This window comes from Homalodisca vitripennis, chromosome 5, assembly GCF_021130785.1.
Source record: "Homalodisca vitripennis isolate AUS2020 chromosome 5, UT_GWSS_2.1, whole genome shotgun sequence".
Taxonomy (NCBI): domain Eukaryota; kingdom Metazoa; phylum Arthropoda; class Insecta; order Hemiptera; family Cicadellidae; genus Homalodisca; species Homalodisca vitripennis.
The window spans coordinates 53,178,643-53,206,151 of NC_060211.1; the positions used below are offsets into that span (position 1 = coordinate 53,178,643).

Genomic DNA, 27,509 nt, shown 5'->3' on the forward strand with positions numbered 1-27,509 from the left:
TCATCTCAATTTATAAAAAAATTAAAATTTAATTCTGATTAAAAATTTTATATGGTACATCCAAGTTGTTTACCATATGTTATTAATTAATTATTATTACAAAAATGTAAACATTTGATAATTTGTGAAGTGCCTGATGATGGAATCTTTGATTCAGAAAGGCCTTGCAAAAAATAAAAAAATATATTGGAAAATGTTGTATTCCTTTATCTAGTGATACTACAATAAACCGTTTTTCCAATGCTCCAAGATTCTACATATTTTGAATAGCCGCTACTTGAAAAAGCTGATACAATTAAAAGAATTAATGGACTGTTATGGCATGTAATTAATTAAAATGTGTTGATTCTGAAACATATTTTCCTTTGGTTTACTAGATTTATTACTGACAAGTCATTTTGTTTGTTTCACAACTTTAAGAGTTCTAATCGAAATAGAGATACAAGATATTAATCAAATTGGTTTTTGACAAAGTGTTCTAGTTTATAGAAACTTTAAACTTTGAATGAGCAAACATGTTAATTGTTTAGATTGATTTCTGTAAATTTTACAAAAAAGAATACAGATAAAGAGTAACATTTTAAACCGCTCTTGTCACATTTTATAAGAGCGTTTCTATATACAGAGATCACAATTTAATGAACTAATTTACCTTTTTTAGTTATCTGACAGTACACAAAATAAGAACACAATATATGAACACTTTGGCAACCAAGCTATACCTAACTAATCAAAATATCAAAACTGACAGGTGGTTTTGGAGATCTAGTGAGATCAACTAAGTTGTACGTACAGATAGACTCGTAACTACGTACAAATCATATTCACCGTTGCGGAGACTTCACTATAGTAACTTTCTTTGTGCTGTGCAGAGCAACTTCTTCCTTTGCCAGAACAGCTTGCCGTCCTGTGAATTTATTGACGATACATTAATTTTTCATTCTGAGCAGCTGAACATGATATTAATGTTTAACACTACGTTGTTGGTTGTTGATAATTTGATAATGACAACTTTACTGATATTCAAATCAAAATCTATTTCAATTGAGCTTTTCATTAAATGACTAGAATAAAGTTGGTCCTGAATAAAGTCAAGGTTACGTGGTGATAAAAGCAATCTTTCAAGAATTAATTACTTCACTTTCATGTGAGACGAAAGCTGATGAAAATATGTTGTTGTTTCATAAGTTCTCTCCATAGTTTCTATTCAGAATCCCTTGATTATCCCTCAAACATTTCTCTTCTTCACAAATTAATGTATGTAATGGTAACTTGAGATGTTCTCATTATTTTGGTTCTTAAGAACCATTTGGAACTGTAGAACATTTTTGGAAAATGAAACATTATTGTTTAGTGTAGGCTTCAGAAAGTGTTCTTATAACTGATATAGACCAATTATCACATTGTAATAAAATTAAAACTTAAATGGCTTCTTACTCTCTCGACTTTTGCAGGTGGTTTAATGATTAACATTTGAGTTTTCCAGTTCTTATCACTTTGAAACATAACTAACAGAGTTAAATTCTTGATATATTTCAGCCTTGCTTGATGTATCATCTTTAAGACAACAGATATTTAACAAAAACCATTTTTGCAAAGTCTAAGTTTATCAGTTACACCCAGTTTTGGTTTAAAATCTTGCTAACTGAACTTACTACTGTCAGTAATACTTTGGCACTGTGTGAAATGTAAAATTTCATTAAATTTAACTTATTATCAATTTAAAATTTAAAAAATATATTATAGTTTTGCTTTTCTCCAGTTTCATCCTTGTAATATCATTGTATTACAAAGAGGATGCTCATCTTCAGGCTGTTTTTCATACAAAACTTAATATGAAAGCAATTTGTTATTATTTAATTATTTACTTTCATTTTGCTAAGAATAATTTTAGGTTTATAATGTACCCAAATGAAGAAAACACATTGTATTACTTTATTTAGAAATATATTTTGTTTTTGCCTTATTCTGCCCATCACTGTTATCCATGGGTTTGTGCAAGAATGATATAAAATAAAATACGGAGACGAGTTAATTAATACTTACGATATTGATACCCAAATTGCACACCCTTAGCCTAAGAGTTTTTAACCTTGAAAACAATAGTGTAAATCTAAAAACTTGTATATGGCATGTAGAAATCAACACCTTGACGGTTCATAACCCTTGTCTTTCTCAACATTTTTGACCAGCCAAAATAATTTTGATTGATTTGAATAATTTAAACTTACTTTAAAGTTTGCATAGTATTAATGAATTTGTTAATGTACCTGTTTAGTTCTTGGTCACTTAGGTCTGTTTTCCAATTTTGGCTTTGGCTTTATATGGTTGGTTAAACGTGAGCTTTTGTTGTTACCTCTGTAGTGAACCAAATCTCAACAGAATTTATAGATTGGACAGTGGAAAAGAGACTATTTATTTGAATGGAACATAACAGGCCAATATTTGTGTATTAATCAGTTGGATAAACTAACAAATGTGCCAATCTTCGTGTTTAAATTACTTTTTGTAAGGTCAGTCTGATTTCTGTCAAAAACATTAATAGACTACTGCACTAGTAAGTTAGGTAATAATTAATTACACTATCACTAGCAACATTTCACAATGGATCTCCACCATCTAGAAACTATCTAAAATAATAACCTAAAAAAGGCAGTAGAAATAAATTATGCTGAATTGTACCTTTTTTGGTGAACTGCATTTCAATCTCTTGAAGAGTCTTGCCCTCAGTCTCGGGCAGGAAGAGAATGACGAAGAGTGTTCCAAAACATGCCATTATGCCAAAGAAGTAGAACACGCCATGTTTGTGCAACACCTCCTTCATGTAGGGGTACATCTTTAGTACTAAGAAGCTGCTACCATATGCCAGACATGTGGTAAGGCCACTTGCAATCTGGACAGACATATTAAGGAATTATTAAGATAAAATTACAAATGTATAAATTTTGCTTCACAAGTATATGAATAAGTTGTGCATAAGTAAACATATGTTTTAAATTTGTTATGCTTTTAATACAATTTTGCACAACCACATTGCCACTTTCAGTGTCTACATATGGTTAGCTAGCTGGCGCATTTTACATTTATTTAAGTGTCTGATGGTTGATTTAAGTGTGTCAAAAAAAAAAAAAAAAAAAAAAAAAAACCATCTGAGAAAAAATTATCTTTCACATTTTTAACCCTTTTGATACTCTCCCATTTTAACCTCTAACAAAACTAGCACGGTTGGCGATCAATTTCTTTCTTTAACGATTTCAAGAAAAACCAGGTTGTGCATTTGTACAAAGCAAATCGGCTCTAAGATTCTGGACTATACCATAAATCTTACTAAATTATACATGAAAACTCATAGTTTTGTTTGTTTGGAGGAAATAAACCATCATAATACAAATTTAGCAATTCCCTGAAATTCTAATTAATGTATTCTAACCATTATAAATATAGCACATTGTAGTACTGTATAATTTTTGACAGTTAAAAGTAAGTATTATAATTGTGCATTATATAAGTATGAAAAATCTATCATATTTTATAGAAAATATTTATTAATTTTTTGGTAATTGATTGACACTTTTTACATAGCATAGGTTTAAAAATAATTATACCCGTAAAGTGGTTTAATTGCTACTGTCTTCTGATAAAGGTATGATTCAAGTAGGCTGAAGTGGTAGCTGTGGAACATGAGTGTTTTGAAGTGTCACATTATCAGCAGCTAGAGTATGTGACGTAGTTAATCACCTCTTGTTATCAGTTATCGTGTTATATCCAATTCCTTCTTAACTAATTATATAACATCGTACTTGATTAGCAGTAACTGTTTAATTTTATCTAGAATTACTGTCACTGATACGCAGGGCCGTACTTAGCTTTGGCAGGCTCCAGAAAAGATATTCGGCCGGGTCCCGTCTAACCCCACCTCTTACCCCTGTATAAATTTTGGCAGGGCCCAGTAAAATTGTCTGAAAAACCGGTCTGAGTACAGGCATGCTAATGGAAGGAAAGATTGCTTCTGATTTCTTCGCTGAGTTAAAATAAGCCACAACTTGAGGTGAGTGAAGAAACTGATAAGGAAATGTAATTTAGTAAATACACGCACATGACCGAGACAATAATGTTCAACCACTTCCAGCTGTTGGTTCTGTCTTTATCAGCTCTTCCAAAATATTAGATCATAGTCTCAACCAGTCCAAACACACAGTTACATATAACAATGTTGGAATAGTTTTAACCATTGGAAATAATAAACTTTGATCAAGGGTTCATTTAAAAACTGTATTAACTATGGTGGTTAAAATAGGACTTGAATCTTTATATATTAAAAAAAAATTTTACAGCAATAAGTAGCAACCTGTTTTGTTGAATATGATAATCTATCTATTCTGATCAGACCAATCACAACCTTTCTATACCACGTGTTAGAATGTCACAATGTTTGAGTCCATCAGTCAAATATGAAAATGTGTATGTTTTAAATAAAAATGAAATGCCAAATGTGTTGTTGAGCACTAAACTCGATAACAACTGAACCAATTCGGCCAATTCTTTTAAAACATATTCGTTGATATCCAAGAGAGGTATTTATGAAGGGGAAAATATCAGTACCATATGAGTTATGATTGTGGGATTGATTACTCGCTCTCAGTCTAAGATTTCACTTCTTCAAATCTTATGTAAGAGTACCCAGGCATCAGGACTGTTGTGAACAAGTTTTAGTTCTGCTATTGAGGAGTAAGTAAGAACCTTTCAAAAAAGTTTTAAAGTAAGGTCCAAGACGCAATTAATTGTGAATAACTTTATGAATTTTTTCTGCATTAAAAACTTGTATATTAATCCCATAATGTCAGCTGCAGTGTGCCACTTTTATATGTACGGTCTCCTACTATTAGCATAGCGAGTAATTTAAAATTATAAGTTAAATGCAAACCAATCTTCACGACAGTATAATAAATCATAGACTTCTTACTCCTCTCATCCCAGTCACCTCTTTTGCCATTTCCTCTGTTTTGTAAGTATAATAACTTATTGGTGAATGTGATTAGAATCACATTATGGTGGATCTCCAGACCTCTTCTTCTATACAATGGCAAAGTAAAGAGCTTCTTTAGGCTTTTGCCTCTTTTACTTGCTTGCTGCGCCATTATCTACTCTGTTTTGTGAGGATCATAATGTGCCTCAGTGAGTGGTAAGAGCACTGATAATTCTTTTTACACAGTGCTCCCTGGCAGATCCCTAGCACTTGGTAGTTCTTCTGACCACTTCTTTTGCACATCAGCAAGGAAAAGAGCTTCTAACTCAGCAGTAGACTTGTTTGTGTTTTTATTGAAATACCATTTGAAAATAGAAATACATTAAATATTGTATATATGTATTGAAATACATATTCATTGTGTTGAAAATGTAATAAACAAACTAAATGTGTAGTCTTCTGATAATATGGCAATAGTAAACATCGTTAAAAGTTAAAAAGACTACTTGCTAAACTGTAGTCAATTAAAGTTTGAATGCTAAATAAACTTGCTTGCTAGCTTTGCAAATAAGATAAAGTAAGATACTTGGTATGTTAAAAAAAAATGTTTTAGGTTATAATAATATCTCAAGTTAGTGGTATATTAATATAAACATAGAAAAACAATACTCAGTTTCTAAAAAATAAAAATAAAATAACTACCTGTAATAAATACTAATAACTCAGACCAGTATGCAGCAGTCTTAAGTGTTAAAAACCAAAGGCATGGAAGCAGTTGGATTCACTCACTCCAGATAAGATAAAAACAGACAGATAAGAACACAATCTGTTTAGTTCCTTACAATACATTTATCATGGCTATTTAACTTTGTATCTAAACTAAATTGTATCTTTGGTGTATAGTTAGTTTGGCAACTGAAAATGACTCTCCACAGTAAAACTGAAATATTTCAGGATTTTAATTGTGTTGGAAATTTTTTGATGTGATACAGAGGAAAGCCTAGATGATAGTAAACAAAATCCTTTGGAGTTTTCTTTGAGTGAAAAAGACATTAGTTAAAATTTCAAGCCTATGATTTAATCCATTCAGCTGTTATTGTATTGACAGAGGGACAAACAAGTAACACCTACTATTTTCCAGAGCCTACTTTACTGATACCCAAGGACATATCTAACAAGGGAGTTCAAGGGGTGTGGACCTTGCAAATTTTCAATTTTTCAATTTTTTTTTCCTTTGGGGCGGCCTACTGCCATGCACTTAAGCCTCAAGGGCTTTTTGCGCATCCCGGAAACACACTATGAGGCCCACCAGTCTACAACTTCAGCAGTTCAACAAACCGCCGAAAACAACCTATCAAGTCCTCCTGGGAAAATTCACCACCCCTGTCCAAACTACCAAAGATGGCATACCACTCTCTTGCTATTGCAGGGCAATCAAAGAGCAGGTGCTCAGCAGTCTCCTCCTACTCATTACACCTTCCACAGAGCGGATCCTCATGAAGGATGCCGACTCTGTGAAGATGCTTCCTCAGGTGACTATGCCCCGTAATGAGACCAATGACCTTAGAAGACATTGATCTGTTTAATGAGAGAAGGTCCGAAGCCACCCTGGAGGAAGGTGACTGTAATACCATTCTACTCACTCTCAAACCCGGATGCAACCTCCACCTTCTCTCATGCTCCGCGCGAATCCATTTTGAGACAACCCTAGAGGATTCACACCTTGGAACATCACAGAACGGTTGAGGGCCCGTCATAATTGTCGCTGAGCCCTGGTTGGCCAGGGTATCAGCTCTTTCGTTCCCAAGAATCCCCTCATGACCAGGAACCCAACAAATGGTTACATTGTTGATTCTGGCAAGGGAGGAAACGGCCTGATAGCAATCCCAAACCAGTTTGCATTTGATCAAGAATCCAGCTCGTATATCGCAGACGAAGATTCTCACGAGCACATTCCATAATAGCTGCGACCTCCGCTTGAAAGACTGTCGGATACGAACCCATAGGGACCACCAGCTCCCTACATGGTCTCACTCCCAGAATTCCAGCGCCTGTGCCGCTTTTTGTTTTAGAGCCGTCTGTGAACCATTCGAGCTCCGCTGGTGGAAGAGGTTTCCTTCCCTCTGACCAATCATCCCTTGAGGGTAAAATAATCCTAAAGGGTTTGTCAAAGGAAAATTTTTGTGGCATCTGATCAGAGATCATGTGCAGAACATCCTCCTGTATCAGAGTGCTAATTCTGCAGTGCCCACCGCTGCAGCTCGACCAGAGTCCCATCTGCTGAAGACAGTAGGCACTCCTTCTGGCCATAGCCCGGATGACAATGTCCAGGGGGGCGAGGTTAAGACAACAGTCCAGAGCCACACCTGGTGCACTAGGAAAAGCCCCAGTGATAGCACGGCAGGCCATCCTTTGGATACCACCAAAGCCAGACGAGCTACCACCGTTTTTGGCCACCAGACGACCGCTCCGTACATTAGTGCAGGTCTGACCACGGAAACTTTTTCAATTACTTTTTAGTAAACAATTATTATTATTTAAATAATTTTGTATCATTGTCATGTACTGTTGAAAGATCGCTCTCAACAAAGAATCGGGTCAAGAACTTTTTAAGGAACAAATTGGGGCTTTACTCTCTGTCCACTATAGGAAAATATCACTTGTCTGGACTCTCCCCAAAATGTTTTCCTGTCTACGTTCTTGCAGCACCCTATATATTTAAAAATACTACCAGTAAAATTTCTATTTTATCATCAGTTTTTACTATTAAAATATTTACAACTATTCAGCATTGTGCACTGACCCCTCTAACTTGTGGTGGGTAGACTTCACCGATCATGGACCAAGGGAGGGTAAGGAATCCAATGGAGCTGGTAAGGATATAAAGCATCAGCATTGTGAGGGGAAGGTAAGAAACAGATTCATTGGAAGTGATAAGGGTGGTGTTGGTAGTGGTTGGGGAGGCTGTAGTGTTGAGGAGATTCGTTGTGTTGTTGGTAATAAGTGGAAGAGGAGCCACTTCCAAGGGGGTAGGATGCAAGTACAGATAGGTAGCCAGGGTGAGCAGAGAGACCGCCATGCCTGCTCCTGAAACGATAGAGGGAGGCCTCCTTCCGAACTGCTTCGACAGGTAGGCTGCCAGGAACGTGAATACCAGGCGAGTCACTCCGATCAGAATCGTAACTAGGAACGGGTCGACAGTAATTCCTGCCTCCTTCACCACATCTACCTGCAAAACAAATTAAATTAAATTAATCTCAACAATTAAACTGGCTAGAGAAATGCCATAAGAACGGCTTTGTATTTTAATACCCAATGCAAGTGCTTTTATTTCAAACAAGGTAGAAGTACACCACACTACATGTAGCGTGTAACAGGCTTTCTGAGGTCCAATGCAAAATTTCAAGTCAACAGCTCATCTCGTTAGTGACATAGAATGACAGACAATCATACCAAAGAAACTTTTACATTCCCCCTGTGAACAAAAGAGAAATTGTGTCAGCCTACTGCATGATAGAATTCAATGACATTCATCCATATTCCATTGTTGGACATTTAACATCACAGAACTCATTCTTGTCCATGTAGAAATGAAGTTTCACAACAAATTTATAGACTACAGATGAAATTTTTCTCAAGACCTTCTTCCCATATGATTCATTCACGTTTTTGTTCATTAAATTAGGCTTGATATCAGTGTCATTGTCAATAATAGAGGTCTACACTACACACCCAGTCAACATAAATAATGTAGTATTGCAACAATTAAACTACATGTGTTAATATATCTTATGAGTGTACCGAGATGGTTCAGAAATGTATTTAATCTTAAATTTGTTGGTGCCATAATGGTTACCCACAAGACCATTATCAAAATATTTGCTAACGCTCAGCGAAATTCCATGGAGTGACATGCACAATCATTGAACTTAGCGTTGAAGCTTTATGCAATTTTAAGTCTATAGATCAGTTTGTTTTCGAGATATCATGCATCTAGACAGACAGACAAAAATGAAAATTTTTCCAGCCTCTCGAGTGATAGGCTTGGCTAATGCTCAGCCAATTTTAATAAAGTGATTCTCACTTAGGTAAACATAAAATCTCTCTTAATTGTATTAGCAAGTTTCTCCTTTTCCATGCTTGTCATTGTGTCTTGTTGACAGAGAAATCTTACTAAATGTATTTCATCATTTTCAGAGGGAACATTGTTTTCTATCAATTATAATTCAAGTGAGATGGGGTAATTATAATGGGGTAAGATTTATAGTATAGAAGCCAAGAGCCAATCCATGACAGTAATCAAGAAATTATAAGCACACAATCCGACTTTTCTTAAAATCAATACAGAAATTTTTCCTAAGAAAGTTGATCATCAGCTGCACAAGTTTTGGTGGAGGTTGAAATGGTAGGGTAGTAAAAGGGTTAAAAATATTAAATAATATTTTTCACTGATTATATTCTTCCTAGCTTGATACACTTAAGATCGATCACATAAATAATAATATAACTGTCAGAAAAGTAGACAAAGAGATTGAAAATTACCAATTTAATTATCTGTACATTGTTATCTGATACTGGTTTAAAAATTTACTTACATGTCTGAGGGTCAGTTATAAGTAAGCTTATGTCAATCTAAGAAAAATATGATCTGAAGATAAAATTATTATTTCATATTTTGAACCCTTTTGATACCCTCCCATTTCCACCTCCACCAAAACAAGCGCAGCTGACAGTCAATTTCTTTATTGAATTCCTGTATCAATTTCAATAAATCCAGGTTGTGTGGTTATACATTACGAATTAGTTCTCAGCTCCTTGATGATTACTGTCTCAACTTGGACAGTAATTATTGGATCTATGCTCAATAGATCCCCTAAGCACTTGGCTCACTTTTCCTCTTGGCTTCAAAGTTCAAAAACTGTATTGGCCTTAGAATACAAATGAAGTCAAAGAGTGGTAAAGGAGGTACCAACATATAAATGTATTTTAAGTAAACAAAATGTCAAAGAGGGAGTGTAGAATGTAAGGCTAGGTGTCATGAAAATCCCAGATATGTGGGAGATTTTGATACTGAAGGAGACTTAGTTGAGGTAATTTTGAGGTTCAGTGGAATCTAAATTCAAACAGAACTAATTGAACCCAGAGGTTCCAGAGATGATTCATAACGGCTTCAGCCACAGAGAAACATGGACCAAGAAACCCCCAGAGAGCCATTAAACTCATAAATTCTTTGTAACTGAAGAGTCTAAAAGTTTCATAGTTCAGAAGGCGCTAAAAACCCTTAATTTTTGTCCCCCCATAGACAGTAGCACACCCTCCCCCCCCCTAAAGTAGAAACCTTTTTGAAGCCTAGATGATTTGTAAGGTCAGAATTTTAATTCACTGGAGGTTCACATGATATAGACAAAAATCAAAAGGTATTTAAAGCTTCTCTATAACTCAAAGCTCTCAGTAATAGGAAATCCAAAAGAATAAGGGGGCACAGTGAGATGCAGAGATTTTGAATAGCTCAAAGAATTCAGAAGGTAATATAGCCTACACCGACATGCAGTCAAAACATTGGATTTCAGTTATAATAAAGGGTGATTTTTTTATTGGTGTGGTTTTTAAGTTGGCACCACTATTAAACACAACAATTAAATTTGAATAAAAAAGCTGATCTTTGTTTATTATCTTATGTCATTTCGATATTTGTATTGTCTAGTGCGTATTATTGTATAGTAACCATGAACAAACTTACATAAGAAGAGCGTTTGCGAATAGTGCAAATTTATTTTGAAAACCGCAGTTCAGTTTGGGCAACTTACCGAGCTCTTCGTCCAATTTACGGACCTCATAATCGTCCATCAGAGTCAGGTATACGAGCTTTGGTTAATCATTTTCGTAATACACACACTCTTGTTGACAAGCATCGGCAGAGACGCCGCACAATAAGGACCGAAGAGGCTGTTGATGCTGTTGCTCATAGTGTTGAAGAGGATCCAAGTGTGTCGATTTGTCATCGTGCGCAGCAATTAGCGATCTGCTACTCAACTCTATGGAATATTTATTTTACGGAAGGATCTACGCCTATATCCATACAAGATTCGGTTGGTGAATGAACTGAAACGATTATACTATCGCAAGCGTCTTGATTTCGTTGAATGGGCTCAACATAAGATAACACGTGACCCAGCTTTCGCAGGCAAGATTTTTTTTCAGTGATGAGGCTCATTTCTGGTTATGCGGCTTTGTCAACAAACAGAATTGTCGGATTTGGAGTGATGAAAACCCAAAAGAATTTGTTGGTATGCCTCTTCATCCACAAAAACTTACCGTTTGGTGCGCCATTTGGGCAGGTGGTATTATTGGCCCTTATTTTTTTAAAGACAATGCTGGCCAGACTGTTACGGTAAATGGTCAATGCTATCGGGCAATGTTACGGGACTTTTTCTTTCCTCAGCTAAACGAACTTGAAGTGGATTTAGAAAATGTCTGGTTCCAACAAGACGGCGCGACATGCCACACGGCAAACGACACAATTGGCCTCTTGGCAGAAACATTTGGTGAACGTATCATCTCATTTAGAGGTAGTGTCAACTGGCCCCCACGGTCGTGTGATATCACGCCAACAGACTACTTTCTGTGGGGATATGTTAAGTCTCAAGTATACGCTGACAAGCCACAAACTTTAAATGACTTGGAAGCTATCATTCGTCGAGTTATTGGCGGAATTCAACCACAGCTGCTGGAAAGAGTATTCGAAAATTGGACTTTTCGATTGGGCTTTCTACGCGAACGAAATGAAATCATTTTTAAACGTTAATGTCATGACACTGTAGTTCAAATAAATGCATTTTTATGTCAATACAGGTTGTTTTTCATTTTTTTATTTAGTTTTATAAACCGCACCAATAAAAAAAATCACCTTTTACAAAACATATCATTGCAAGCCTGGCCATTTGGCTTTATTATTTATTAATAATGTAAAGAAATTTTAACTGATAACTTTACAACTAGTGATATTGCAAGAAATTTTCTATACTCCGGCAAGGTTTAAACAATATATTTCAGGCCTGTCTTTAATCAACAGTACATTTGCCACATCCCAGACTTGCAATGATGTCTCGTACTTTATAATATAGTCCAACATATGGTGAATAAAAATCTAGGAACATTGCTGTCAATAAGACTTTTTTCATGATATTGTGTTTAATTACGAGTATTTGAATTAAGTTATATATAAAATAATGTTATGAGCAGAAAAATATGTAATAAGTTAATTAATGTTATAAAAGCAGCACTCACCGCATAAAAGATGACAACAAAAGTGCCAGTAAACTGTTGGAAGAAGAAGAAGGTATTCATGATGATGAGAGGCTTGTAAGCCTCAGGCTTGGTCAGTGCTTTTAGTGTAGAAGTGAGTGCAAGAGAACGTTTCTGGTTGCTTCTTACCCGCTCAGTTAGAATCTCCATTTCTTCTCTTATCTAAAGACAATACTATGTTAAAACTATGGAAAACTAAAGTATAATCTTACAAAGTAAAAATCTTATATATAATGGTAGAAATTTAATTTTTTAGTTTTAAATTAATTCCAATAAAGAACTGTAAGAATGAACAACTAATTACTAAAAATGAACATTTAGTTTTAACAAATTAAAGTGTAATAACTAATTTGGAAAATGTTAATATAATTTTAGTTAAGCTTACTAATTGAACTAAACCCATTGACAATAACTGGCTCAATTATTTAATAAAAAAGGTGTGCTTTTTGTGATCTATTAGTAAAAATAAGCTTTGTCAATATCAGGGATATTATCAGATATAACTGTATGTTATAATTAAATAAAATTGTGTCGTTTGTGTAAAAATAGATTTAGATGTTATATAAAGAGAACAATCATTTATGGATATTATAAAGATAAATGGGCCTAGAACTAATCCTTGTGGTACACCTATTTCAACAGTTTTAATAATCAAATACACCTACCAGTAAACTGTATTATTACTATTTTATTTTCTATGCTGTAAATAAGATTGAAATAAATAAAATTCATCTACTCGTCACATGTTATAATTTAACTGACTTGAAGTAATTGATGAGTTATTGGTTATTTGTTAAATGTTTTATACTTATTTTTGTACTATACCAAATTCAATAACATCAAGAAATGGATTAATGTAAAGAGTTAATTGATTTATCTTGAAAGATTTCTGTGCAACAGTTTAAAAGATTCATCAAAGATAGATTCTGCACATTTTTCTGCAGTTTCCTCATGAGATGAGAGGCTATTCAGTATTGGGTCAGAATGCACCTTAAAAAACGTTTTATGTTGTATGTATGAATGTCCTGGCTTCTTTCAAGATTCTGGCTGTTAACCAAGAGTTATTTAAACAATATACATGAAAGTTACAGTCGAAATCCAGTATCTTGAATGCTTGTCTGCTGTTGTTTTTCTTAGTGTACATCAATTAGTGACATAGTGTCTTTTATTTTTTAATGATGAACACTTTAGAGCTGTTGAAAACTCATACTACTATTCCATATTTTTTTCATAAATCAGGATTTTTAGGGATTAACCAAATCAGGAATGATTCTAGCAGTATTCACAGATTTGCACTTTTTATGTATTTTCCGTTATAAAAGTTAAGAGCAGAGAACTTTTTTAGGTTATTTCTTCTAATAAAAAGATCTGAAAACCATAAAGTCTTATTCTCAGAGAAACTTAGTTCAAACACATCACTTATTCTAGTTTTCACTTAACCACTTAAACATTTGTTCAGAACATTACAATTTAAAATATAATCATATAATAAGGTAACTGGGAGACTAGGCTAACAACTACTTGTTTTTTTTGTGTGTTTATGTTTTAAAAAGATGTATTTATAAAGTTACTAGCAGTTACCCGCTGCTTCACACGTAATTTCCTCTTGAAAAACAGGAACATCAAGGACGTATTCCGTTTCAATGGTTCTAAACATCCCTGAGATAAGTGATAGTGCGGCAAAATCCAGAAGGATTTTCGAAATAAAATTAATCCCAGGAACCCTAAGAATGTACATATAAGATTTCAATATAATTGGCTGAATAGTTTACGTGTAACAAACAAATTCACTTTCCCATTTATAATGTTATAGGATTGTTAATGTTGGAGGAGTAATAAGGTTTTTGTTCTTTTTATTAGGTACTACCATTTCAATCTAATAATATAATCATTGAACCTTACACTGATTTATGCATTTTTAAAGTAACTATCGTTAAATGACATTTTAAACTTTAAATTACCAAGTGGCTTTAATAAATTTCATTAATGTGTTGTAATATTGAAATGTCACAGGACTGTAATTTTACCTGGTTAAATTAAAAACTAGTGTTAGTTAAAAGATAATCAGTTCCATGCTTTTTTTACTCAAAGTTAATAAGATAAACACATGTAATTAATAATATATTTTTGCAATATATATATATCCATTCTGAGTAAATAATCCCTAAATAAAAAAATTTCCTTCAAAATTTAAAACAAAATATGATTCAATATTTTTACGTGTTTGGAATATAGTAAAATAATGTGCATATCTATTTTGTAATATTTTAATAAATTAAAAATATTGAACTTTATTATTATACATAAAAAAACTTTTGCATAAGACCCCATTAGCATGTTTCCTTTATTATGTATACATTAAAAATTACATTTATCTATGACATTTTTATAATTTTATAGAAAAGTTGAGATTATATTTTGGTATTTTGTTGTTTATTATAATTTATTCTAAATTAACTAAACATTTATTTTCTTAAAATATGTTTTTGACACTTTTAAAGTGAAATATGTTTTCCTGAAACCTTTAAATATTTCAGACATTATCAGATAGAGTCTGCAAACAATTAGAATCACTTATACATTCCTACGTGTTTAAATTATTTAAAATTTCTCAAGCATACAAGAAAAACAATTGGTTGTAACTGTAATTTTTTTCCTCCAGGGCCAGAATTGAACCATATTGTCTAACCTCTTTCATTATCTGGTATTACCTTGTGTTTATAGGCTTAACAGATTTTTTATTATAGAATATTTCAAAATACCAATTTATTTGTGTTTATTTTCTTTTAGTATCTATAATAATGAGAGCCCATGAAATGAGGTCAAATGCATACCGACAGATCTACAGATAAACCCATGTATATTGTTTACTACACAACATGTTTACGTATGTAGCACCTGGGCAGGTGCAGAAGCTCTGTTGATGCGCATAAGCGAGGCGGTGGCCTCCTGAGGACGATTCTTGGTGATGAGCCAGACTGGACTCTCAGGCAACAGGAAGTACACCAGTACTGTGGTGACTGTTGGGAACGCTGCACATATCAGGGCTACCAACTGCCATTGTGACTGGAACATACTTGAAATCAGTTTGGTCTTCTAACAAATTTACTTAAAAATGTCTGATTCTTCTAATAATTGTTCACTTATGGCCCCAAACTGAAGTATTTCCATTAGTTTAAGTGAAGCCAATCAAGTAAAAATCACTTAAAAAAGGTCAAAGTTAAAACTCGAGATGTTTCCATATTCTAAATTATACTAAGTAAACACATTTTAGTTGATAAATAAATGGAGGCCCTCTCATTACTATAACCTACATCATTTCAAATATACCTCATTTAAGACAAAGTGTTGTAAAAAGATGATCGAAATTGTGCAAGCATACAATGTAGAAAATTATACATAAAGCCAGTTTTAACTTAGACATACTTCTAGTTAACTTTTGAAATAAGGTTTTGGTAACCTTTGAAAGATTGTTGCTTACTTATTGATGTGGCGTTCACTGAATACTGCTATTTTTGTTTTAACCATAATGAACTAACCTCAAATACTTATAACTTCCAAGATGTTGTCTGCACAATCAAAGGGCTTTCCATGTTATTAGTACTTAAGTCTTAAATTATGTGATTACAAGTTGTAATACCAATATTAATGCATGTAAATAAACAGGGCAGTTTAGAATACTCACCTTCAGCAGGGCACCGAGAATGTAAACGATGACAACCCCAACGGCAATAGATACCGACGTGCCAGTGACTAGAAGCCCTCGTATTGAGCTATCAACGACCTCAGCAGTGTACACTGTGGCAGGGATGCTGCAGAGGCCTGTGCCCACCCCCGTGCTGATGCGGCCCAGGTACACGCGGGTCAGCGAGGGACTCACGCCGATCAGCAGCCAGCCAATCACCATCGGCACGACGATGACCAGGAGTCCTGCACGCCGCCCGAACCTGTCCACCAGATGTCCGCTCAGCAAGCACCCCACTGGTGTCGCTATCGAGGCCAGGCTGGCTACGGCAGGGTTACTTTAGGTTCGTTGAATCCGCTTTATTTTATTACTACAAACTGATCATTTGGTAAAAAAAGTGTATTACAAAACTAGAATTCATGGTAAAAATACCTTTAAATTTGCAGATAATAATTCTTTTATAGTGAATATGTCACATGAATATGTTCAGAATGCAACCTCGTGTCGTCGCGACCGGAAGAGGGCACATTCCAGAGGAATAATAACCGTGGATCCGCCACTAGATTCCCTCTATCCAAAACCTAACCAGCTTTGATGATTAAAGAATACTAATAATTTGGATATGGTTTCCGAAAGGTTCCCTAACAATATAATACTAGATTCTAGACCACATACGCTAACTTCTCCCGGTCCACTCTGCTCGATAGCTGCACAACGACTCTCCGCACAACCTCCGGTCTCAGCCTGATCACCTAGCAGGAACCATCCTACCAGAACCTGTCCAGAAGAATTCCGGATGGTAGGAGGCTCCTTTTGTTTGAGCTCAGGGCTAGAGGTCGGCGCAGCTGGCTATCGCGTTCGCGGCTACAGAAGGATTACGCGCGCCAAAAATTCAAATCTGTAGCGGCACTCGCCGCAAGAACAATAATGGTATCCTAAGAAAAATTATTTATGTTCAGTCAGTATATCTTTCTTGAAAACATTTATCTATACTTAATTACATTTAAACACATAAACCAATATTTAAAACTTTTATTTTTACGAGGCCTTTCGATAGCAAGGCTATCTTCGTCAAACATCACAAAAGTAAATAAATACAAAAGTAAGTTTGATTTTTAATAATAGTTAGCCTAAACATATGATTTTAATATTAATTTGTCCTTTGTGGCGTAGTGTGTAAATAAAATTTAATCATTACTGGAATTATCTTCTATATATATATATTGCATAGAAGACGTCATTGCCTAATTTTAAATTCAGATTGCACCAATGATCAATAAACTATCTAATACAATGAAAATACTATTAAACGCTATTATGAAAACAACCTCATTGTACAAATCCGTGAATGTTTGCACATAAGGTAATCGAATTTGGTTACATCGAAGGTAAATGAAAAGAGCCGAAAGAAGACACTTTATGATCGAAATGGGGTTTCTTTGATACATTTTCTTGAAGGCACACTCCTAAATAATACTGGAAATATCTTAGACAGAAAATTAATTTTAACAAACCGAATTTGATTCTTTATAACCTAATTAGGTTACCGAGATTCATCCATATATATACTATATATATATATATATATATATATATATATATATATATATATATATATATATATATTAATTTTTCTGAATAACTTATCAACACCTAGCAAAAACCACGAAAGATAGAGGCAGGAATATGGTACATACCTTCATAATGCGCCCAAGAGGCTCATGAAGGAACGACTATCAATTATCTCAGCAATGTTTAGAATGGGATAGAAAAAGAATAAGTGAATATAGTGTACTGTTTTCAACGGGAAATTGCGTGCGAAGCCGCGGGCAACTGCTAGTACTATATAAATTTTGAATGTTATTTTTGTAACCTTCGTGAAAGTAATATTGAATTTTGTATTGGTCCATCTTCTTGATTTAATAAATCTTTTGTGTTTGGTAAAGATGGACCTCCATTTTCAACATTGATCTATACTGTTATATTATAAGGGTAGACCGATACGTATAGGTGACAAACAGACAACTCAAACAAGATTCCCTCCCTTTAGGGGGCTGTTTGATATGGTTCAAGTAACCTATTGATGATTCAAAATCGAATGATTTCTGTCTGTGCGTTACTCAATCACGAAAACAAATTCTGGACCGATTGTATTGAAATTTTACGTGACATTCTTAGTGTCCCTGGTTAACGTATATGCGTATTCTCATCTCAGAAGTCCCTCCGGGCTACGACCCACTGGTTTCTAAAGTTGCGAAAACCCCCCACCTTAGTCTTTAGAGTTGCATTACAGCAAACAAATATTATTAACTATTTCATATAATGGTACCTATAGATTGAAAGAGCCTGTTAAATGTAATCAACTGTTCTGTGTAAATATTGTTATAAAACTTCAGTAGCAATATATTTGAAGGTCTGCAACATCATCCTTTTCCACAAGAGGATAACTAACTAATACATAACTACAGTTTAACTTAGAAATGTCAATCTATATCAAAACGTTGTAGATACTTATAATCAGAGAATATATAGCGGCACATTTAAAATAGCTTTTAAACTGAACTCCTTCAGATTGTTTTTTATGCAATTTTAGGAGGATGAAATCCATGCATGCCAGTTGTGTACAATATTGAATGAAACACATACGCTGTATTTAATTACCTTGTGAATAAAAAAAAACACATACGCTGTATTTAATTACCTTGTGAATAAAAAAAAAAACACATACGCTGTATTTAATTACCTTGTGAATAAAATATGTTACTTCACAGTTATAACATATGTTTTCTTTTTAAATAGTTATTTGAACAGTATTATTCATTATTCTAATTGTGTCAGCTATGTACGATACAATTAAAACACAACTGTCACAAAAATGTGCTGTATGCTACATGCTGCCTACGTCCATGCTGTGTAAGCTATAACACAGTGTACTGTGTTAGGCGCCTACTGCAAAGTCAGGCGCTAATTACATTGAGGTTGTATGTCATGTTCCACTGCCACCTTTTTTCCGTGCTATGTGTCAAAACTAATTGAATATTGATAAAGTATGTTGTCAGTAGGGGTTAATACACTGAAGTGGTTAATTTGAATTACGTGTTGTGCTGCTTCAGGATAGACTTCACTTTGACATGGTATATCAATATTCAATTGGCATATTCTGCAGAGTGAGGATGTCAGAGGTACATAGCATTCATTCTGAATAATGATTAATCCTTGAGTGTTCACTGTTGCCTGTCAAGAGAACCTCTAGTTGAGTTTATCTAGCCAGCCGCAGTACTATAATAAATATGTAGCTAAAGTATTGATTGAGAGGTGTGTAAAAACTAGGAAATGTAGAGGTATGTCCTGACATATAGCTTAACTCTACTGTAGCATGTAGACAAAGAGAAATACTCAAGTTGCAAAGAAAAACATTAAATCCATCCTTGCAACTGTGAATAACTTTTTTAGGTGGATATATTTAATGGTTGTTTATTTCTTCCAAGTGTAACAATTTGATATTATTTTATTTAATCACAATATCTCAATACATTGCAATCATATATACTTCCAATCATAGTCAATCCATTAAAATCAGAAGGTAAAATTCTTTTTTTATTTCTTTGTTCGCTAAAGACAAGAAGATGACGAAACCCCTCATGTTTAGGCTAATAACAGCCTGCAACACTGAGGGAGTTCCATCCACCTCAACAGTCATCCTTTACAGTACACTAGACCTATTGATCAACTCTTTTACCCCAATATCTCGACGATTGCGGTTAGTGATATATCGCTCCTGGACATCCATGGGGTTGCCTAGATGTGAGTGATACATCGAGTGTTACCTGTACACATAGTGTATGTTCGACTGGAAGTGTAAACCAGCCAGAATTGAACCTCCAGAAAGTACATTCAACATACAGCTAGTTCTGAGTGATATGATCTTTAGTGCAAAACTGATACAAGATATTATTCACTAATAAGCAAATCGTAACGTTTCTGACAAAGTTAAATTAGATACAGAGCAGAAATGTATTAGAGACTCACCAATCCAAGAGCCCTGGATCTCGTCAATGGGAAGAATGCTGTCAGGTTGCACCATGTACGGAAGAGCGACAGCTGTGAACCCCAGGCTCATGCCTGAACTTAAGAGAGCAGCGTTGGCCAGGCAGCAGAGCAGTACCTATGTTACAGCCAAGGTAATTAATCTTGCTATTACATGTAATATCCAGTCTTTATGGATATTATATTATGGTCTTTATAAGGGCCGTTATTTTCACACTCCGACCCCACGCCACAACATCCAGACATGTGGCAGGTCCGCGATGTGCGCAGTAGTAGATCGCGCATCTTCCCCGCTACATTTCTCAATGCCTAGTACGGCTCAATCAGTACATACATGTACCCGTTACTTCTGATACAGTTACTCGGCGATACTGAGTGCAAATACTGGTTAAAATACTGGATAATTGAAATCAGTATTTCCGTACTGTTCACGTTTAAAATATTAGATACTCTAAATAAATATTTAATATTTGTAACGTTTTAAATACTAGAAGACTGTATATACGTATTTGTAACCCTTAAAATAGCCTACTGAGTATTTGCCCTAATAAACACACAGTTTTTGACGTGACAACGTCTTAAATTAGGTTGCGGCTCGGAGTCACTCATGAAAAAGTGTAACGCCCGGTAACGTTACGATGCCCGTCCAGTGGGTCCGCCGCACGGGATCCGCACGGGATAAAGCAGATAACTGTGGGTCCGCCGCACGGGATAAAGCAGATAACTATGTTTATTCGTGAAAATGTGGAGTGCTTAGATTCGTCATTTACAACAACTACAACAATAAAGGTAAATAATTGTACACTGATATTTCATTATCGTAAACTATGATTGATTGATTAATTGTTAGATTGACACAAAAGTTGAGAAACTGAGTTTATAGGTTATGTCATACTATTGACAAATGTTGATAGTGTTAAGTAAATTATTAGTTTAAATCACTCTGCAATCAATCGTAATTCAGTCGATTGAGAAGAAACAGCGCGTATTGCTAGTCAAACATTTAAAATAACAAATTATAACCTCTAACCTGTCATAACAGTGCGACCAAACAAACGAACTAAAACCGACCAATCACCACGCGCGGAGTTAGAATTTAACTGTGTTTAGCAAGAATTTCAAATTCCAATTTTAGTAAATGTTTTATTCAACTTTACCATTTACAATAACAAATTTGAATTTAATTTCAAATTATGTACAATGTTTTAGTAAACAAAATATATTTCTATAGTTAAAATTTGTGCAATTCTTATTTTCATTCAATCCCTTGTTCCTATTGTGCAATTTAATAATATTCATATCAATAAATATTCTACCGAGAAAAAGACGTTGTCACGTAAAATCTTCGCCCGTAAAACCGACTTTACAGGCAACCATATTTTTTTTTAAATGCTTTGATGTAACTAATAGTATTCAAAAGTACAACCCAATATGTAAAAAATGTAAAAACATAATTTATTATTATTATTATTAAGTTTATACTTTTTGAGATGTAATTAATAAATTATGCGATAAATTGAACCTCGGATTCTTTGAATAGAATGCAATGGTTTGTTTCATTGGATATTCTTTAAGGTTATGACAATAAAATTCTATTTTATAAGTAATTTTAATTTTATTTGGGAAATTTTTTGAACATTAACACATTTTTGTATCATGAAAGAATTAAATAAGCACTCATTTAAAGTAAAAACATAAACTATACAATCACAGTTTACATAATTAAACACGTCTTGTAACTCAATGTATTATTATAAACTGTTTAGTTTTCTTACTCAATAACTAATTCAAGAATATCACACCGGGGTTGGTGAGTGATTTACATTGTGAACTAGCAATATAATCCAGTTAGGGCTGTACGATCGCAGTATTTATATTGTATTTGTCAGCCTCAAGTCAGTATTTCAGTATTCAGTATCAGTAAGGATATGAGTACTTCAGGATTAGTAAAGTAATCAGTACGAGGAAATATCTGTATCTTGTAACCATACAGAGTACTAGGTTACAGTTACAGATACTGGAGAAAAGTAACCGTTACAATGTACTGGTTACTGAAATACCGTCTCACCTCTACTGCCTTGTTCAAGTGACTAGTTTGAGCTGAACTGCAGTCACATAAACATGGCTGCCTCTAGTGATTCTCCCGCCAAATGTAAATTGAGGAGTGTTGTTAGCTTTGTGCAAGCAGAAGGGAATAGTGCAACAGAAATTCATCAGAGAAAAAAATACACATTCTTAAAATATTCTTACACTTATTCCCTATTCCTTACTAATCAGTGTTAAAAAATGACTAAAAATAAATATTTTATTTTATTTCTGTCGACAGTGGCTTTTAAAGCCTAAAAAGGTGTATAGTATAAGATAAACCAAAGTAATGACATTGTACTATAGCATATTATAACAATGAAATTGTAGTAGATTTCAGTAATACTTACTTACGCGTAAGAAATTTAAAAAGAAACGTAAATATTTCAGAAACGCTCGAATACATTTTCTAAAAAATTAAAACCATGACGATAAGAACGTTTGTATTAGGCATGAGGAGATATGGTAAAAGCGACAATGCACCGCCAAGGTTCTTCTTTGTTATTCAAGGTTTTTTAGTATTTATCATTAAGTACAAAATTGAAGGGGATCATATAGGACATATATGATTAAATTCCTATGACATATTCACATAGATAAAGAGGATGAGAAGTTATCTGTTGAGTAAAGAGAGCCAATGATTAAGTAAATGGAAGAAACGTTGTTTTACATTTAAATATTAATTAAGGTTAACCAGCCAATATTTACCTAATGTTTTATTTACCTCCTAATCACGCGATTTCTAAATGGGAATCAATAAATATGAATGCACTTTCTATAACAAGTATTGTTTGAAATAATCAGGATGTGGCTAATTCAAACCTTCAAGTGGGCGACAGATACAATTGTAGAATGTAGATGCTGACTACTCATTAGTTAAACATATGATTTAATTGGAACAAATTGATTAATTAATTTAATAGACGAGTTAATGTTGGTCTGCAGACAAACATTTCAAATGTTGGTAAGAAAACAAAATTAATTTTAGGGAGAAATTGATATTTATGAAAAAAACTACAGCAGTTCTGTATTACAGAGCACCTGAAATTAACCATTATATTAATAAACATTTGGTAACATTGTATATACATAATTTGCTTCTTATCTCAAAACCTTATGCGGTACTCAAAGAACCTTCCGGGGAGCGCAAAAGGCCCTTGAAGGTTAATTGCATGGCCATAGGCCCCATAGAAGAAGATACTCAAAGATGAATTTCCAAACATATTGTGATACAGGTCTGTACTGTGATACAAGCTGTTGCCAGTGGCTTCCCACACACATCTCAGAAGTACAGGCTAACAAAGGTTTCTTGGGCAATCCTTGTTGGATGGATTACCAATCATTCCTAATTACTAGTAAGTTGTGATTATTTGGAGATACCCTTCTTATCGCCCTCTTGGACTACTTCAGAATCACTGAATCTCATTGTTCAATCCTAATTCTGGACACGTGTGTATTATCAGCCCATTATCAAGTGTGCAGAGCTTACTACGAACACATGTATTTCACATATCTAGTGTTATGAATATATATTATTAATATTCAGTTTCACTATAGTTAAGTTTTTATACAGAAAATTAAATTTATATTAGTTATTATTAAAATTATTATGGCATGAAACTGACTATGACATGTACCTTAATCACATGTAGTCCGCTATAAGCCACAAGGAATGCTTTATGACATGTAGTCTAATATAAAGAATGGCTTGTCTCATGTTGCTTACTATGAAACAGGGCCGTCCGAAGGGGAGGGGCGAACGGGGCGGTCGCCCCGGGCGCTGCGGCCAAGGGGGCGCCGCGCCGCGGCTAGGAGGTGCCTTACTCAAAGTCATATTAAATTTGTAAAACAAAATTTCAACGATATTCTACTATATAAATACAAACCCCCAATCCGGTGCCTTAATATTTGTTAAAAAGAACTTGGTTTGAACCATATACTTAAAAATACTGTTTTATTTTTAGTAAGTTAAGTTTGGCAACACCGCGCGGCAAAAACCAACTTAGACCATTTGGCAACACCGCACTCGCAACTCCAACTGTCACTGTCATTGCGTCTACACCGTATCGTATAGGTTAGGTTGCTTAACTACTCTCATGTGTTTTAGTGTTTGTAGAGACTTTGAGCTGTGAAATTAAGCGAATGTGTACGTGAGCTTTCGTATTGTATTAGTACCTTACATATACAAAAGCTACAGACATGTGGTAGTTAAATATGTGTTGGTTGTCATATGTATTGGTAATAATTATGTAAATGTTGAATGTAGAATCTTGGAGCATTGGAAAAACGAGTAATTGTAGTATCACTAGATAAAGGAATACAACATTTTCCAATATATAATTTTTTTTTTATTTTGTGCAAGGCCTTTCTGAATCAAAGATTCCATCATCAGGCACTTCACAAATAATTTATCTAGTGATACTACAAATGTAAATGTTGTTTCGACCAAGGTACTATGTGCACTCTAGCTTGCATGTCGTAGCGTAGGCATAAAAACTATGCAACATGTAGAACCAACAGATTTAAACATTATTTTTTAATTTCATTTTAAGTAAACAAGCATAATTTTTTGAAGAAAGTTTCATTTTATTTCAGATTATTTTATTAAAATGTCTAAAAAACTATCAGGTGCTCAGAGACGAAAATTTAACAAAAGACAGTGAATTAGCTCACAGTGCTCTTTTAAGTAAAGTAACCCAAGTTGACAAAATTCTTCACAATAGCTGAGGGCACTACCAACAACCTACTTCATCTTTACTCGCTACTTCAAATACCCAGGGACTTCGACCATTAATGTGAACAAGACCTAATTTTAACTGAGGTAGAGGAGACTGCTGAAATACTGAAGGAGGAAAAACCAGTGACAAGCTTAAGAAGGGAACTGTTGAAATTGTTAAACAACCAAAATAAAAATTTTTCAAGTGACCCGTCAACTTGGCCTCAAAATTTAACTGTCAGAGATAGAGATGAAAATCATAACAAGGGGGGTGCTCCGTCATTTAAAAAAAAAGTAATGATGACTATCCACTAAACAGTGAAAAGCGTAATTTTTTAAAATGATTTTTCAATATCGCCACGCAGAAAATGGCGAGAAAGTGAAAAGGCGGGTGTTAGTTTATTCTTGCTCTTCTGATGCAGTGTTCTGCTTTCCATGTCGTTTATTGACAATAATCCACACTCAAGTTTTGGCAAAAAGCAAGGATTCAATAATTGTAAAAAATTTCATGAGCGAGTTCATCTCACGAAACGTCATCTGAGCATTTTAAGTTTACCCAGCAATGGATTGAAGCTGAACGTAGAATCAACCAAAATGCAGCAATTGATACTGAGCTCATGGGCCAAATACAAAAAGAAGCCGAGAGATGGCAAAACATACTAAGAAGAATTATTGCTATTATTATTTACTTAGCAGAACACAACTTTGGAAAACTCAACAAAACTTTTTACCAAAAAATAACGGAAACTTCCTTGGCCTTATCCAGTTACTAGGAGAGTTTTGATCCGGTTATGATGGAACATTTAAGATGCATTGAAGAGAGTGAATGAGTTCAAATGTTAAGTATCAATATTCAACAATGAGTTGATAAACTGTCTGGCAAAGGAGGTGAAAAAACAATATAATCGAGAAAATAAAGCTGTCACGGTACTTCTCAGTTATGTTGGATTGTACGCCAGACGTAAGTTCATAAGGAACAAACATCTCTCACCATTCGCTATGTTCACGAAGAAGAGGAGATCGATGGTGAAATTGTTATTGAAGAAAGTTTTATAGGCTACACGATTACTGAGGACTCAACAGGGATGCATTGACTCAATTGTTAACAGAAGAGGTAGAGTTTATGTGGTTTGGAACATGAGTAACTGCCGCGGGCAAGGGTAACGACAATGGCGCAAAACATGGCAGGAGTTTAAAAAAGGGGTCCAATCACGAATATCCTCAGAATATCCTTTAGCTGTATTTACACCTTGCGGATGCCACAGCCTCAACTTGGTTGTTACAGATGGACGCCAGATCATCCGTCAAGTCTACTCTAACTTTTTGGAATCCTTCAAAGGATTTACACTATTTTTCGCATCATCTCCAAAACGTTGGTGCGTTGTCAGTGACCATGTTAAAGGTTTAACATTGAAAAAGGTTTGTGAAACAAGATGGGAGGCTCGAATAAGTTTCTGTATCTGCCGTTCGATACCAGTACAAAGACGTCCTTGACGCTCTTGTAGAACTGAGTGAAACTGTCAATGACCCCTGCAATCTCATCTGAAGCTAAGTCCCTCCAAATTCACATGGAAGACTTTTCATTTCTGGTTTGCCTTATTATTTGGCACGATGTTTTGTTTGAGGTAAACTTGATAAGTAAAACCTTACAAGGTAAAAGCACTGATATTGCTTTAACATCAATCTGCTGCTAAAAAACTTTACAGTTCATAGATTATTTTCGTAAAGACGGTTTAAATGACCCAGTTTCAAAAGCCAAAAGTGATTTGTAGTGAAATTGACGTGAAACCATTGTTTAAAGAAAAACGCCAAAGAACAAAAAATAAGCTTTTTGATTATGAAAGTAAAAGTGACTACAAAGCAACCCCAGAAAGAAGAATTTAAAAGAAACGTTTTTCTACCCACTATTGGACATTATGCAGGCTTCCCTAAAAGAAAGGTTGATTCAGTTTTCAAACCACAACTTGAAATGGGGGTTCTCATACGACCTTAAACAACTCCCTCACGCAGAAGATTTGAAGGAATGTTGTGAAAATTTACAGAAACACCTATCGTTTGGGCAAACCTCTGACATAAGCGGAAAAGAACTTTATCAGGAACTCCTTCATGTCAAAAACTATTGTGAATGAAGTAAGCCTAGCTAAGGCAACCCCATTACAAGTTTTAAAGGGGATTACTAAGAAGACAGACAAAAAGGACCTATACACAAACTTATGGATTGCACTTCGAATCCTTCTAACTATTCCCATATCTGTTGCCAGTTGTGAAAGAAGCTTTAGTAAGCTTAAATTAATAAAAACCTACTTGCGTTCTTCAATGTCTCAGGAGAGACTGTCATCCCTTGCCATGCTGTCTATTGAAAATGAAGAATTTAAAAGGCTGAAGTGTTAGAAGACGTTATCAAGAAGTTTGGCTAGTGCAAAGGCCAGGAAGATTTCTTTTTTAAAAATAAAAAACTATCTCTGTCAAAGGTAAATAATAGTTATGACATTAAGATTGAAATAGTTATGCATTGCGTTTATATCTGTTACTACTATTATTAACAGCCCTAAGGTTCCACAAAAGTATTGTATGCCAAAGAGCCAAAGTAATAATTTCTTTATATCTATGTATATAGGTTCTATTCAATATTCTATTGTCTATTATCAAAAAACACGTTTAAATGTACATATATAATATATTTGGTATTTTGTTTACACACAGAA

General features: G+C 34.4%; 1 protein-coding gene across 6 annotated transcripts in view; it reads right to left on the bottom strand.

The window, feature by feature from the left end:
* Positions 1-356: 356 nt before the first annotated feature.
* LOC124362205 (facilitated trehalose transporter Tret1-like) overlaps positions 357-27,509 on the bottom strand; it is an 89,652-nt gene continuing 62,499 nt past the window's right edge. For all 6 annotated transcript variants that reach the window (XM_046816515.1, XM_046816512.1, XM_046816510.1 and 3 more), the window contains 7 exons: positions 19,986-20,121; positions 15,957-16,279; positions 15,170-15,337; positions 12,254-12,433; positions 7,770-8,195; positions 2,683-2,893; positions 357-907 (listed from right to left, as the gene is read on the bottom strand). In XM_046816515.1, coding sequence (XP_046672471.1) covers positions 825-907; positions 2,683-2,893; positions 7,770-8,195; positions 12,254-12,433; positions 15,170-15,337; positions 15,957-16,279; positions 19,986-20,121 — 1,527 coding nt within the window. In that variant the 3' untranslated portion in view covers positions 357-824. The remainder of the gene's footprint in view (positions 908-2,682; positions 2,894-7,769; positions 8,196-12,253; positions 12,434-15,169; positions 15,338-15,956; positions 16,280-19,985; positions 20,122-27,509) is intronic.